Source organism: Panulirus ornatus, chromosome 59, assembly GCF_036320965.1.
Source record: "Panulirus ornatus isolate Po-2019 chromosome 59, ASM3632096v1, whole genome shotgun sequence".
Lineage (NCBI taxonomy): Eukaryota > Metazoa > Arthropoda > Malacostraca > Decapoda > Palinuridae > Panulirus > Panulirus ornatus.
In genome coordinates, this window is record NC_092282.1 from 18,830,020 (window position 1) to 18,845,859 (window position 15,840).

The 15,840-nt window shown below is 40.6% G+C and overlaps 1 protein-coding gene across 1 annotated transcript in view; it reads left to right on the forward strand.

The window, feature by feature from the left end:
- Positions 1-15,840, forward strand: part of LOC139767160 (uncharacterized) — a 1,522,454-nt gene that overhangs the window by 1,343,301 nt on the left and 163,313 nt on the right. Inside the window, 1 exon segment of the mRNA XM_071696189.1 lies at positions 9,000-9,179. Coding sequence (XP_071552290.1) covers positions 9,000-9,179 — 180 coding nt within the window.

A 15,840-nucleotide genomic window follows, 5' to 3' on the forward strand; every position in this document is an offset into this window, starting at 1 on the left:
TAAGCTGCTGACACATTTTCTGAGCTGCTCCCAAAACACTTTTCTCTCATGATCTATCTTCTCATGACCACCCATTTCTCTCAATCCACTTTCAGTTTTACCGACATCAATGTAGTGCCTCTCATGATCTATCTTCTCATGACTACGTGCATAAGCACCAGTAATCACCCATTTCTCTCTATCCACTTTCAGTTTTACCAATATCAATCTAGAATTTACTTTCTTACACTATCACATACTTCCACAACTCCAGTTTCAGGAGTAATGCTACTCCTTCCTTAGCTCTTGTCCTCTCATCAACCCCTGACTTATCTCCCAAGACATTTCGAAACCATTCTTCCCCTTTACCTTTGAGCTTTGTTTCACTCAGAGCCAGGTCATCCAGGTTTCTTTCTTCAAACATGCTACCCATCTCTCCTTTCTTCTCATCTTGGTTACATCCCCACACTTTCAGACACCCCAGTCAGAGGAGGGTGAGCTTTCCCTGCTTGACTCTTCCTTCTGGTTCCTCTTTTAGAAATTGAATATAAGGAGCGGAGGGTTTCCAGCCCATCGCTCCTGCCCTTTTTAGTCGCCTTTTGTGACATGTGGGGAATATGTAGAAAGTATGTTTGAAGGAATATTACTTCCAAGAATGTTATATGGTTGTGAGGCATGGGGCATGAATAGGGTTGTATGTATGAGGGTGGATGTGTTGGAAATGAAATGTTTGAGAACAATATGTGGTGTGAGGTGATTTGATCGGGTAAATATTAAAAGGGTAAGAGAGATGCGGAAATAGAAAGAGTGTGGTTGAAATAGCAGAAGAAGGTGTATTGAGATGGTTTGGACATATGGAGAGAATGAGTGAGGAAAGATTGGCAAAGAGGATATATGTGTCAAAGACGGAGTGAACAAGGAGAAGTGGAAGACCAAATTGGAGATGGAAGGATGGAGTGAAAAAGATTTTGATCGGGATGAGAAGCATGCAAGGAATAGAGTTAATTGAAACGATGTGGTTTAACAGGGTCGACATATTGTCAGTGGACTGAACCAGGGCATGTAAGGCGTGTTGGGTAAACTATGGAAAGTCTTTGGAGGCCTGGATGTGGATAGGGAGCTGTTGTTTTGGTGCATTACACATGACAACTAGAGACTGAGTGTGAACGAATGTGGCCTTTTTTGTCTGTTTTCCTAGCGCCACCTCACTGAAGCTGGGGTAGCACAGCTGTTTTCTGTGGGGTTTGGTAGCACTGGGATTGGATGTAGGCTAGGAAATATGGATATGTACGTGTGTATATATGTGTATGTCTGTGTATATGTATGTATATGTGCATGTGTGGGCATTTATGTATATGTATGTGTATGGATGGAGAGAGAGAGGTGATTATTGGTACCTATGCACCTGGTCATGAGAAGAAAGATCATGAGAGGCAAGTGTTTTGGGAGCAGCTGAGTGAGTGTGTTAGCAGCTTTGATGCATGAGACTGGGTTATAGTGATGGGTGATTTAAATACAAAGGTGAGTAATGTGGCAGTTGAGGGTATAATTGGTGTACATGGGGTGTTCAGTGTTGTAAATGGAAATGGTGAGAGCTTGTAGATTTGTGTGCTGAAAAAGGACTGGTGATTGGGAATAACTGGTTTAAAAAGAGAGATATGCATAAGTATACATATATGAGTTGGAGAGATGGTCAAAGGGCATTATTGGATTACATGTTGATTGATTGGTGGGTAAAAGGGAGACCTTTGGATGTTAATGTGCTGAGAGGGGCAGCTGGTGGGATGTCTGATCAGTGTCTTGTGGAGGTGAAGGTGAAGATTTGTGGAGGGTTTCTAGAAAAGAAGAGAGAATGTTGGGGAGAGGAGAGTCTTGAGAGTAAGTGAGCTTGGAAAGGAGACTTGTGTGAGGAAGTACCAGGAAAGATTGAGTGTAGAATGGCAAAAGGTGAGAGCATATGATGTGAGGGGAACGGGTGAGGAATGGGATGTATTTAGGGAAGCAGTGATGGCTTGTGCAAAAGATGCAAGTGGCATGAGAAAGGTGGAAGGTGGGCAGATTAGAAGGGGTAGTGAGCGGTGGGTTGAAAAAGTAAGGTTGTTAGTGAAAGAGAAGAGAGAGGTGTTTGGATGATTTTTGCAGGGAAGTGTGCAAATGACTGGGAGATGTTTAAAAGAATGTGGCAGGAAGTCAAGAGAAAGGTGCAAGAGGTGAAAAAGAGGGCAAATGAGAGTTGGGGTGAGAGAGTATCAATAAATCATAGGGAGAATGAAAAGATGTTTTGAAAGGAGGTAAATAGTGTGCAAAAGACAAGAGAACAAATGGGGACATCAGTGAAGTGGAGAAAGTGGGGAGGTAGTAACAAGTAGAGGTGAAGTGAGAAGGAAATGGAGTGAGTATTTTGAAGGTTTGTTGAATGTGTTTGATGATAGAGTGGTAGATATAGGGTGTTTTGGTCAGGGTGGTATGCGAAGTGAAGGGTCAGGGAGAATGGTCTGGTAAACAGAGAAATGGGTCACAGGGTAGGGGAGGGGGGTGAAGGTTCTGGGAGCATTGAAGAATGTGTGGAAGGAGAGAACGTTATCTTGGAGAGCAAAAATGGTTATGTTTGAAGGAACAGTGGTTCCAACAGTGTTATATGGTTGGAAGGCATGGGCTGTAGATAGATTTGTATGGAGGAGAGTGGATGTTTTGGAAATGAAATGTTTGAAGACAGTATATGTTGTGAGGTGGTTTGATCGAGTAAGTAATGTAAGGATAAGATAGATGTGTGATAATAGAAAGAGTGTGGTCGAGAGAGAAGAGGGTGTGTTGAAATTGTTTGGACACAAGGAGAGAATGAGTGAGGAAAGATTGACAAAGAGAATACATGTGTCAGAGGTGGAGGGAACAAGGAAAAGCGGGAGACTGAATTGGAGGTGGAAGGATGGAGTGAAAAAAATTTTGAGCAATTGGGCCTGAACATACAGAAGAGTGAGAGGTGTGCACGGAATAGAGTGAGTTGGAACAATGTGATATACCGGGGTGGATCTGCTGTCAATGGATTGAACCAGGGAATGTGAATCATCTAGGGTAAATTGTGGAAAGGTCTGTGGGACCTGGATGAGGATAGGGAGCTATGGTTTCAGAGCATTACACATGACAGCTAGAGACTGAGTGTGAACAAATGTGGCCTTGTTTTTTCTTTTCTTGGTGCTACCTCACTAAAAAGGGGGGGATGCTGTTTCCTGTGTGTCGCGGTAGCGACGGGAATGGATGAAGGCAGTAAGTATGAGTATGTTCATTTATATATTATATTTTTTATGTTTTTTATTATACTTAACTGCTGTTTCCTGCATCAGCGAGGTAGTGCAAGGAAGTAGATGAAGAATGGCACAACCACCCACATACACATATATGTATGTATATATATATATATATATATATATATATATATATATATATATATATATATATATATATATATACATATTCAGAAGTGGTAGAGGATGTGTGGATCAGGTGTTTGCTTTGAAGAATGTACGTGAGAAATACTTAGAAAAGCAAATGGATTTGTATGTAGCATTTATGGATCTGGAGAAGGCATATGATAGAGTTGATAGAGATGCTCTGTGGAAGGTATTAAGAATATATGGTGTGGGAGGCAAGTTGTTAGAAACAGTGAAAAGTTTTTATCGAGGATGTAAGGCATGTGTACGTGTAGGAAGAGAGGAAAGTGATTGGTTCTCAGTGAATGTAGGTTTGCGGCAGGGGTGTGTGATGTCTCCATGGTTGTTTAATTTGTTTATGGATGGGGTTGTTAGGGAGGTGAATGCAAGAGTTTTGGAAAGAGGGGCAAGTATGCAGTCTGTTGGGGATGAGAGAGCTTGGGAAGTGAGTCAGTTGTTGTTCGCTGATGATACAGCGCTGATGGCTGATTCATGTGAGAAACTGCAGAAGCTGGTGACTGAGTTTGGTAAAGTGTGTGAAAGAAGAAAGTTAAGAGTAAATGTGAATAAGAGCAAGGTTATTTAGTACAGTAGGGTTGAGGGTCAAGTCAATGTTTGAATGGAGAAAAACTGGAGGAAGTAAAGTGTTTTAGATATCTGGGAGTGGATCTGGCAGCGGATGGAACCATGGAAGCGGAAGTGGATCATAGGGTGGGGGAGGGGGCGAAAATCCTGGGAGCCTTGAAGAATGTGTGGAAGTCTAGAACATTATCTCAGAAAGCAAAAATGGGTATGTTTGAAGGAATAGTGGTTCCAACAATGTTGTATGGTTGCGAGGCATGGGCTATGGATAGAGTTGTGCGCAGGAGGATGGATGTGCTGGAAATGAGATGTTTGAGGACAATGTGTGGTGTGAGGTGGTTTGATCGAGTAAGTAACGTAAGGGTAAGAGAGATGTGTGGAAATAAAAAGAGCGTGGTTGAGAGAGCAGAAGAGGGTGTTTTGAAATGGTTTGGGCACATGGAGAGAATGAGTGAGGAAAGATTGACCAAGAGGATATATGTGTCGGAGGTGGAGGGAACGAGGAGAAGTGGGAGACCAAATTGGAGGTGGAAAGATGGAGTGAAAAAGATTTTGTGTGATTGGGGCCTGAACATGCAGGAGGGTGAAAGGAGGGCAAGGAATAGAGTGAATTGGATCGATGTGGTATACCAGGGTTGACGTGCTGTCAGTGGATTGAATCAGGGCTTGTGAAGCGTCTGGGGTAAACCATGGAAAGCTGTGTAGGTATGTATATTTGTGTGTGTGGACGTATGTATATACATGTGTATGGGGGTGGGTTGGGCCATTTCTTTTGTCTGTTTCCTTGTGCTACCTCGCAAACGCGGGAGACAGCGGAAAAAAGAAAAAAAAATATATATATACATAAATGCCCATACATGCACATATACATACTTATATATTTCGACATATACATACACAGACATATACATGTATACGCATGTACATATTCATACTTGCTGCCTTCATCCAATTTCTGTTGCCACCCCGCCATACATGAAATAACTTTAATACCCCTCCCCTAGCGAGGTAGCGCCAGAAAAAACAAAAAGGTCACATTTGTTCACACTCAGTCTATAGCTGTTTAATGTACTGTAACCACAGCTCCCTTTCCACATCCAGGCTCCACATATATGCGTGTCTTTGTATGTATATGTTGACATGTATATGTATGTATATGTGCGTGTATGGGCATTGATGTATATATATGTGTATATGAGCAGTTGGGCCACTCTTCCTCTATTTCCTGGCGCTACCTCGCTGGTACAGAAGACAGTGGTTAAGTATAATAATGATAAAGTATGTATATGAGTGGATGGGCCATTCTTTGTCTGTTTCCTGGCACTACCTCGTTGATGTAGGAAACAGTGATTAAGTTTACTGAAAGAGGCTAATAGGGAGGGAATAACAAGTAGTGATGAAGTAGGAAGGAGATGGAATGAGTATTGTGAAGGTTTGTTGAATGTGCTTGAAGATAGAGTGGCAGATATGGTGTTTTGATTAAGGTGGTGTGCAAAGTGAGAGGGTCAGGGAGAATGGTTTGGTAAAGAGAGAAGAGGTAGCAAAAGCTTTGCGGAAGGTGAAAGCTGGCAAGGGGGCGGATTTGGATGTTATTGTAGTGGAATTTATTAAAAAAAGGGGGTGACTGTGTTGTTGATTGGTTGGTAAGGATATTCATTGTATGTATGGATCATGGTGAAGTGCCTGAGGATTGGCAGAATGCTTGCATAGTGCCATTGTACAAAGGCAAAGGGGATAAGAGTTAGTGTTCAAATTACAGAGGTATAAGTTTGTTGAGTATTCCTGGGAAATTATATGGGAGGGTATTGATTGAGAGGGTGAAGGTGTGTGCAGAACATCAGATCGGGGAAGAGCAGTGTTGTTTCAAAAGAGGTAGAGGATGTGTGGATTAGGTGTTTATTTTGAGGAATGTATGTGAGAAATACTCAGAAAACAGATGGATTTGTATGTAGCATTTATGGATCTGGAGAATGCATATAATAGAGTTGACAGAGATGCTTTGTGGAAGGTATTAAGATTATATGGTGTGGGAGGTAAGTTGCTAGAAGCACTGAAAAGATTTTACCAAGGAAGTAAAGGGATGTGTACGAGTAGGAAGAGAGGAAAGTGATTGGTTCCCAGTAAATGCTGGTCTGCGGCAGGAGTGCGTGATGTCCTCATGAGTGTTTAATTTGTTTATGGATGGGGTGGTTAGGGAGGTAAATACAAGAGTTCTGGAGAGAGGGGCATGTATGCAGTCTGTTGAGGATGAGAAGGTCTGGGAAGTGAGTCAGTTGTTCACTGATGATACAGTGCTGGTGGCTGATTTGGGTGAGAAGCTGTAGAGGTTTGTGACTGAGTTTGGTACACTGTGTGAAAGGAGAAAGTTGAGAGTAAATGTGAATGAGAGCAAGGTTATTAGATTCAGTTGGGTTGAGGTACAAGTTAATTGGGAGGTAAGTTTGAATGGAGAAAAACTTGAAGAAGTGAAGTGTTTTAGATATCTGGGAGAAGATTTAGCAGCGGTTGGAATCATGGAAGCCGAAGTGAGTCACAGGGGGGGGGGGGGGTGAAGGTTCTGGGAGCATTAAAGAATGTGTGGAAATCGAGAATGTTATCCCGGAGAGCAAAAATAGGTATGTTTGAATGAATAGTGGTCCCAACAGTGTTATATGGTTGTGAGGCATGGGCTATAGATAGGGTTGTGCAGAGGAGGGTGGATGTGTTGGAAATGAAATGTATGAGGACAATATGTGGTGTGAGGTGGTTAGATCGAGTAAGTAATGAAAGGGTTAGAGAGATGTGTAGTGTAGTAATAGAAAGAGTGTGGTTGAGAGAGCAGAAGAGGTGTGTTGAAGTGGTTTGGTCACATGGAGAGGATGAGTGAGGAGAGATTGACAAAAGGTTATATGTGTCTGAGGTGGAGGGAATGAGAAGCCGGAGACCAAACTGGAGGTGGAAGGATGGAGTGAAAAAGATTTTGAGTGATCAGGGCCTGAATGTACAGGAGGGTGAAAGGTGTGCAAGGAATAGATTGAATTGGGATGATGTAGTTTACTGGGGTCGATGTGCTGCTAATAGATTGAACCAGGGCATGTGAAGAATCTGGGGTAAACCATGGAAAGGTCTGTGGTGCCTGGATGTGGAACGGGAGCTGTGGTTTCGCTGCATTACACATGACAGCTAGAGAGTAAGTGTGAACGAATTTGGCCTTTTTGTCTTTTCGTATCACTACCTCATGGTTGGGGGATTCTATTTCATGTGTGGCTGGGTGGTGACGGGAATCGATGAAGGCATTAAGTATGAATATGTACATGTGTATATATGTATATATATGCATATGTTGAAATATATTGGTATGTATATGTGGGTGTTTATGTATATACTTGTGTTATGTGAATGGGTTTGGCCATTCTTCTTTTGTTTCCTTGCGGTACCTCGCTAACGTGGGAGATGTCGATTAAGTACAATATAATAAAAAAGATATGATTTTTTTTAAATAGATATTTGCCATTTCCCAATTTAGTGATGTAGCATCAAGAACAGAAAATCAAACCTTTGAGAGAGAATCCTCACTTAGCCCACTTCTATTTTCCTTCTTTTTGGAAAAATAAAATCTAGAGGGGAGGATTTTACAGCCCCCCCACTTTCATCCCGTTTAGTCGCTTTCTACAACACACAGAAAATGCATGGGAAGTATTCTTTCTCTTCTAGCTTGAGATCAATTTCCTTCACCATTCCTGCACCCCCTCGAAGAGCATTGCTTCCCTTTACTCTATTCTAGCTCTCTCACTATCCCCAAAATTGACCCATAAGATATTTCCAGACCATCCTTCCCCCTTATCTATGAGCTTTCTTTTACTCAGAACCAGAACATCCAGGTTTCTTTCCTCAAACATACTGCATAACTCTCCATTCTTCTTGTCATGGTTATATCCTAACACTCTTGCCTGAGCCTTTGAGGAGGAGGAACACTCTACTTGGCTCCTTGTGTTCCAACTGTTGGAAATTGAAATGTTAGATAGGAAGGGTTTCCCGCCCCTTTTAGTTGCTTTTTACGGCTTACATGGAATACATGGGAAATAGTCTTTATCCACTATCCCCAGGATTAGATAGAGTGCCAGACAAAATTGTACAGTATGACTCATCCTCAGTGTTTTTCTTAGAAATTCAGAAGACATGGTATTTCATGCTGGAAAAGACTGACCTTTAATCACTTTTATAAGGAAATTTTTTGTTTTGCTCATCAAAGGACCAGCAGGAAAGTGACTGTAGAGGAGCAATAGAGGATGAATACTTTCATCTTTTGGAACACAAATGTTTTAGGAGGTTCTATACATTGTATTTTGACTTTATTTTCAAAATGACCCAATTTATCAGTGAACAAACCCATTCAGGAGTGACAGCACAATATGCACATATTTTGACTTTTTTTCTGCCCTAATTTGAGCATAAACTATATTTTCCCCAAAGTATCCAGCAACTGAAATTAGTTAAGAGCATGTTTTTCATTTATCTGTTTTGCTTCTTGTGAAATTTCCTTGTCAGTCGTATTGCTTGGTGATCCTTCATAAGCATTTTCCTGTTAGCTAATGTGCTAGAGGGAGTGGTGGGCGCATACTTTTATTATTTATTTAGATTAGGAATTTAACCTCATCATGGACCATTGAGTTTTCAATTGCCTGTCCTTCCCATGTTGTAAATGAGCCTAGTGTCATTTGCATGATGTCATCATGTGTCTTCACAAGTGTCTGAAGAGGAATTCTGCAGAATTCTAACTGGACATGACCTCAGACACATCCATAGAAAAGCCCTTTTCCAGTGTCAAAGGAATTTGTGTATAAAGTACATGGAAGTAATCTAAAGACACCCAAAGTTGTGCTGGAGGCACAATAGGTGTTTGTGTAAGTGAGATGGAGGAATGTGAATTTATTTTGTAAAGTATTTTCTTCTGTCACATTGAAAAAACACAGTGGTTTGATATGCAGGTTGACAGAGAAGGCAATTTACCTAATTCTTAATAATTTACAGGATCGGGTACAGAAACTGAAAAATGCTGTTAGCCGATTCGAGATGGAAAATAGTGACATAAAGGAGAAACTTCGTGTGTCTGAACAGAGAGGTACTCTGCTTGATGATTCGAAGGCAAGATTGGAATCTGATCTTAGTGCCACGAAGAAGGCTATTAGTGAGAAACAAATGGAAATTGAGGTTGGTATATGTATACATTTTTTTCTTCTTTCTCTAATATTGAAGTATCAGAGATGTGGATCAAGTACATTTAGCATTTTGCATGAAAATATTTGTACAACACATGTTTATGATGGCATTATGTATATCTTGCCCTTCTCTTCCCATTTAACTGAGTGGCTCATACAGAACTAGCTCAGTATCCTGTGAGCTGTGCACATGTTTGAATTCCTTCATAGAAACAACTGTAGCCTATACATCTTCCTTATTCTATCCTTTCATCACTTTTAGTCTTTCTATTCTCATATAACATATATGCACTGTATCTTTTGTGCTGAGAGTCCTGCTCTTTGTCTCACTTGAGTAAACTAACCAGGTTAGTGCTGACCTTTTCATGCCCTCTGTTCACATTTTTTCTCTCAGCCTTTGATTCTCACATTAGATTTAAAGAAAACATGGAAAATTTCAGTATGCAGCATCATGGGATGCAAAACATTGTGGGTTTCATTTGACTCTGCTACCACTGTGGAGTGGAGTTAGTGAGACAGTAGCAGTACTGACCCTTACCGAGCCATTGCCTTACTATCAGATTCCTTTGTTTATTGTATGATGACCTTTATTGCTTGTTGAATTCCATCTTGTTAGTACCTCTGCTAATGGTTTACTTCTCTCTGTTACCCAACTGTTTTGAGTTTTTTTTTTCATTAATCTCTGTAATATATATTCATGTTTACATTTCAGCAGGAGAGTTTGTATTTATTCCAAGACCATTACAAACGATGCATACTTTGTGGGTAACGAATCAAGATTACTGTTATCTGTAAACTTGTAGTTTAAAGGGACTACAAAATTGATAAGTGGAAGTGGTAGAAAATCATATCCAAGGACTTTCATTATTTTGTAGAAGTGATTTACAAAGGCATTGATAAGATATAATTGATTTCATTTCTCCAGTAATAGTAAATAAATTGATCATAGGAAGGGCCCTGAAGACTGGGAAAATGTAGGGTTAATTAAGATAAAGATGGGTGAAACACTTTTAGAAATTGACAGAACCTATGAAAACCCCACCGACTTTCCCAAGCAGCTGATATTTTTTGTGATTTTCTATTATATTTAAAATGTACCAATGTTAATGTTGTTTAACATGTCCCACACATTCGGAAAAATGTTTGGTGGACATATTAGTGTGTTGGTCGTATGGTGAGGAACATTAGCTGGATGTGTTTGTGTGCACACACTATACAAACCTCCCAGCAACTACTCGTATGGCATCAGAAATAAGGTAAATGTTGGCTACTAGAGAAAGTTAGGTAAGGTTTTTGTGGACTCTGTTGATATCTAAACTTTTATGCTAATTATTAGCCACATATCTTCTCTGATCTTTATAGCTTTCTATACTCTATACTGTCTGCTTTCTATATTGTAGTTTGATGAAAATTGTAATTTTTTTTTTTTATTATTATACTTTGTCGCTGTCTTCCGCGTTTGCGAGGTAGCGCAAGGAAACAGACGAAAGAAATGGCCCAACCCCCCCCCACACACATGTATATACATACGTCCACACACGCAAATATACATACCTACACAGCTTTCCATGGTTTACCACAGACGCTTCACATGCCTTGATTCAATCCACTGACAGCACGTCAACCCCGGTATACCACATCACTCCAATTCACTCTATTCCTTGCCCTCCTTTCACCCTCCTGCATGTTCACGCCCCGATCACACAAAATCTTTTTCACTCCATCTTTCCACCTCCAATTTGGTCTCCCTCTTCTCCTCGTTCCCTCCACCTCCAACACATATATCCTCTTGGTCAATCTTTCCTCACTCATTCTCTTCATGTGCCCAAACCACTTCAAAACACCCTCTTCTGCTCTCTCAACCACGCTCTTTTTATTTCCACACATCTCTCTTACCCTTACGTTACTCACTCGATCAAACCACCTCACACCACACATTGTCCTGAAACATCTCATTTCCAGCACATCCATCCTCCTGCGCACAACTCTATCCGTAGCCCACGCCTCGCAACCATACAACATTGTTGGAACCACTATTCCTTCAAACATACCCATTTTTGCTTTCCGAGATAATGTTCTCGACTTCCACACATTCTTCAAGGCCCCCAGAATTTTCGCCCCCTCCCCCACCCTATGATCCACTTCCGCTTCCATGGTTCCATCCGCTGCCAGATCCACTCCCAGATATCTAAAACACTTCACTTCCTCCAGTTTTTCTCCATTCAAACTCACCTCCCAATTGACTTGACCCTCAACCCTACTGTACCTAATAACCTTGCTCTTATTCACATTTACTCTTAACTTTCTTCTTCCACACACTTTACCAAACTCAGTCACCAGCTTCTGCAGTTTCTCACATGAATCAGCCACCAGCGCTGTATCATCAGCGAACAACAACTGACTCACTTCCCAAGCTCTCTCATCCCCAACAGACTTCATACTTGCCCCTCTTTCCAAAACTCTTGCATTTACCTCCCTAACCACCCCATCCATAAACAAATTAAACAACCATGGAGACATCACACACCCCTGCCGCAAACCTACATTCACTGAGAACCAATCACTTTCCTCTCTTCCTACACGTACACATGCCTTACATCCTCGATAAAAACTTTTCACTGCTTCTAACAACTTGCCTCCCACACCATATATTCTTAATACCTTCCACAGAGCATCTCTATCAACTCTATCATATGCCTTCTCCAGATCCATAAATGCTACATGCAAATCCATTTGCTTTTCTAAGTATTTCTCACATACATTCTTCAAAGCAAACACCTGATCCACACATCCTCTACCACTTCTGAAACCACACTGCTCTTCCCCAATCTGATGCTCTGTACATGCCTTCACCCTCTCAATCAATACCCTCCCATATAATTTCCCAGGAATACTCAACAAACTTATAGCTCTGTAATTTGAGCACTCACTCTTATCCCCTTTGCCTTTGTACAATGGCACTATGCACGCATTCCGCCAATCCTCAGGCACATCACCATGAGTCATACATACATTAAATAACCTTACCAACCAGTCAACAATACAGTCACCCCCTTTTTCAATAAATTCCACTGCAATACCATCCAAACCTGCTGCCTTGCCGGCTTTCATCTTCCGCAAAGCTTTCACTACCTCTTCTCTGTTTACCAAATCATTTTCCCTAACCCTCTCACTTTGCACACCACCTCGACCAAAACACCCTATATCTGCCACTCTATCATCAAACACATTCAACAAACCTTCAAAATACTCACTCCATCTCCTTCTCACATCACCATTACTTGTTATCACCTCCCCATTTGCGCCCTTCACTGAAGTTCCCATTTGCTCCCTTGTCTTACGCACTTTATTTACCTCCTTCCAGAACATCTTTTTATTCTCCCTAAAATTTAATGATACTCTCTCACCCCAACTCTCATTTGCCCTTTTTTTCACCTCTTGCACCTTTCTCTTGACCTCCTGTCTCTTTCTTTTATACATCTCCCTCTCAATTGCATTTTTTCCTTGCAAAAATCGTCCAAATGCCTCTCTCTTCTCTTTCACTAGTACTCTTACTTCTTCATCCCACCACTCACTACCCTTTCTAATCAACCCACCTCCCACTCTTCTCATGCCACAAGCATGTAATTATATGTATATTTCATTGGCACCATTCTAAATCACTTGATGTGATTTTCTGAGTTTCTTCTGTGATGCTCTTAAACTACATATTTGCCTTATTATATGGCTCAATTTGTCTCTCAACTATCTGGTATTATTTTGCCTCATTTCCTGCTTTTTGATATTTTCAAACTCAACAGCCTCTAGTATCGTAAGATTTCTACAAGATTATGAAATCATTACATCTTCATGCTGAGGTCCTACACTATGCTTTAACCACAAGAAGTGACTGAAATCTTTCCAGACAAATAGGGTTTGAAGTTGGGAGGGTTGACTGAAACCTAATCATTTCCATTCTCGATAGTTTGATTAAAAAATCAGCACTTCTACTGTTGTGTCAGACCATTACAGCCACCCAACCATTTTTTTTTTCATGCAATAGTCTAGTTCTACAATTTCATTCTCAAGTGGCATATCGAATCAAACACTTGTTAATGTCACTTTACTCAATGTACCTCATTTGAATACTCCTCTAAAGTAGGGTTGCAATACCATGGCTTTTTAAAACCTCAATGTATCTAGATAAAAAAAGGGGGGGATTGAAATGGGTATTAAGGAAGGAAAAAGATGGGATTTATTGTAAAAAGTAGAGCTGTGTGGTATTGCAGTAATGCTGAAGAACTGCTGTTTAACTGTCCTGGTACAAAGTGCATTACTTTTGTGACACTGGTACACTTTGGCTTCCATGATAAGAAGTTTATGTCAAATCCAAGTGATAAAATGTCAGTTTTTACTTACCTTTCTTGCACAGTTCATGGACCAGAAGTGCCTTCTGTTTTCTATGAGGCTCACACAGCACTCTGGAAGCTGTCAACAACCAATGGGTGGGGCCACAAATCATTCAGTGTCATGATGTCTTGATTGTCTATGTGCTGGGTAGTTGAGCAGGAAGTGTTTTGTGTCTTTGTAGTAATTGCATTGTAGGCATGAAGGGTTCTGAAATATGTTGACGGTGTTTGTAATGTTGTAGGAATGGATGATGCCACAGTGTAGATAAGAAAATATACCTTGTGTATATCTGGAATCGTGGTTTCAGGTGGATGTATGTCAGCTAGGTTTTCATTAAAGACTTGAGTTGGGAAGGCAGTAGTTGAGTACTTGTTGGGTTACTTTGGTACAATCAAGTGTTGTCAGTGTAATGTTTGTTGGGATGGGCAAAGTCTATGAGTGTAGGATGCTGAATTGTGAGTCTAGAGTAGGTTTTTATATCTATTTGGGGGTTGGAGATCAGTTATGGAAAAGTGTGGATGAGAGGGGTCTAGTGCTTTTGCAACAAATTGAGTGCTAGGCATGGTAAGGTGGGGTTGTGCTTGGAGGTTCTTTTCTTTCATTGTGTAGGTGTTGAATGTTTGTGGTTGTTAGGCAGCTAGTTATTGTTTTGTGTTCTCTGTTTGTGTGGTTTGCAGCTTTATTATATTTACTTTTGGGAGGATGGACAATCAGGCAGATGAGGTGTAGTTTAGTGTTGAGCAATGATTTGTTTGTGGAGAATACTAAGGGATTCCTTTTTTTTTCATCCAAATCTGATACCAGTTAGTGTTCTGAGGACGTGCATGATTACATGCAGTTATAGTAAAAGTAAGTTTTGAATGTCAAATTTGAATAAGTTCTTTGGATCAGTTGGTGGATATTTGATAAAACCTTTTTTTAGTACCAATTGTCTTGCCCACCTTAGCAAAGTAGTGTCAGAAACAAATGATAATGGGATACATCGAGTCTCTGATTTTCACACAGTTTTATATTTGCAACTCATTTGTACAGAAATGGAAGAGTTTTACACTCATGGAGCCCCTTTTGAATTTTCTTTACTTACAAGATTTTGCCACTAGGTAGAGCTAGCTCATGGCATTCATCACAGTAAATAGTTGAATTAAGAATAAAGTCATGTGAGTTTCTTATTGTCTGTTGTTATGTGTAAGATGGAGTGAGGATCTGCTTGTAGACTAGATGTTAGCAACCCTCCTGTATGTGAGGCAGAAAAAGGCAACCTTGGCTAGGGAGGGGAATTGACAAATGCTGGCTCTCTGTACAACTATCATTAACCCTCCTAATGCTCAAGTGATAGTACCTCCCTGATTGGTGGTTGCTTGCCACCAGAACCAGAACTCACCATCTACAGCCAAGTTCCACAGACTTCTTCATGCTTTATCTTCTGCTTCATCTCTGGTAATTTCATGTATTGACTGTTGTAAGAATGTGATAATTTCTTTTACTGGATATGTTTGAAAAGTCACTTCTACGCTATATTTCATGATGGCATTTGACCTTGAATTTGGCTTAAATGTTGGTGATGCAGTAGAGCGGCATAGCTAGGCACACATTATATGAATCTGTGTGTGGTTTTTATCTGTGCTTATAGCTCTGGTGACTTTTCCTCAAAGTATCTTTCAAATCTTAATCATTACAGTGATAACTCTGTAAACATGGTTTAGTTAGCAAATCTTGCTGGTATGCAACCTTATCCATGCATCACAACAAGCATAGACACATGTTCATTTCCTTGTGAAGAAACAAGAGAATGACATCTATGATTGGACCATATCACTGAGTTTACTGACTATATAGGTGTGTCTCCCTGAGCTGCACTTGCTACACAACAACAGGCTCAGCACTTGAGCACACCAGGAATATAGGCAACTATTTGTCTACTTACCCTTTATCAACCATCTCAGTGTTTCAGTAACAGAATATGCAAGCCTATACTCCACCTATGTGCCAAGTATATCATCCCAGACTTCACTAACAACAGATGGTATCTGAGATGGGCCTCTGTGATGTAGTGGTTAGATGTTAATGACTGTGAGTGAGTATTGGCCAGCTCAGAGTCAGACCCACATGGGTTCAAATCCTGGGTATAACAGTTAACCTCCACCTAACCCAAGTGTTTGTCCTTGGTACATATATACAAGATTATGAGACAGAGCACTCTCTCTTTGTAACACACAAATAGTAATCACAGTATCAAAGAAGAATGCAAGCCTCTTCTGCCATTG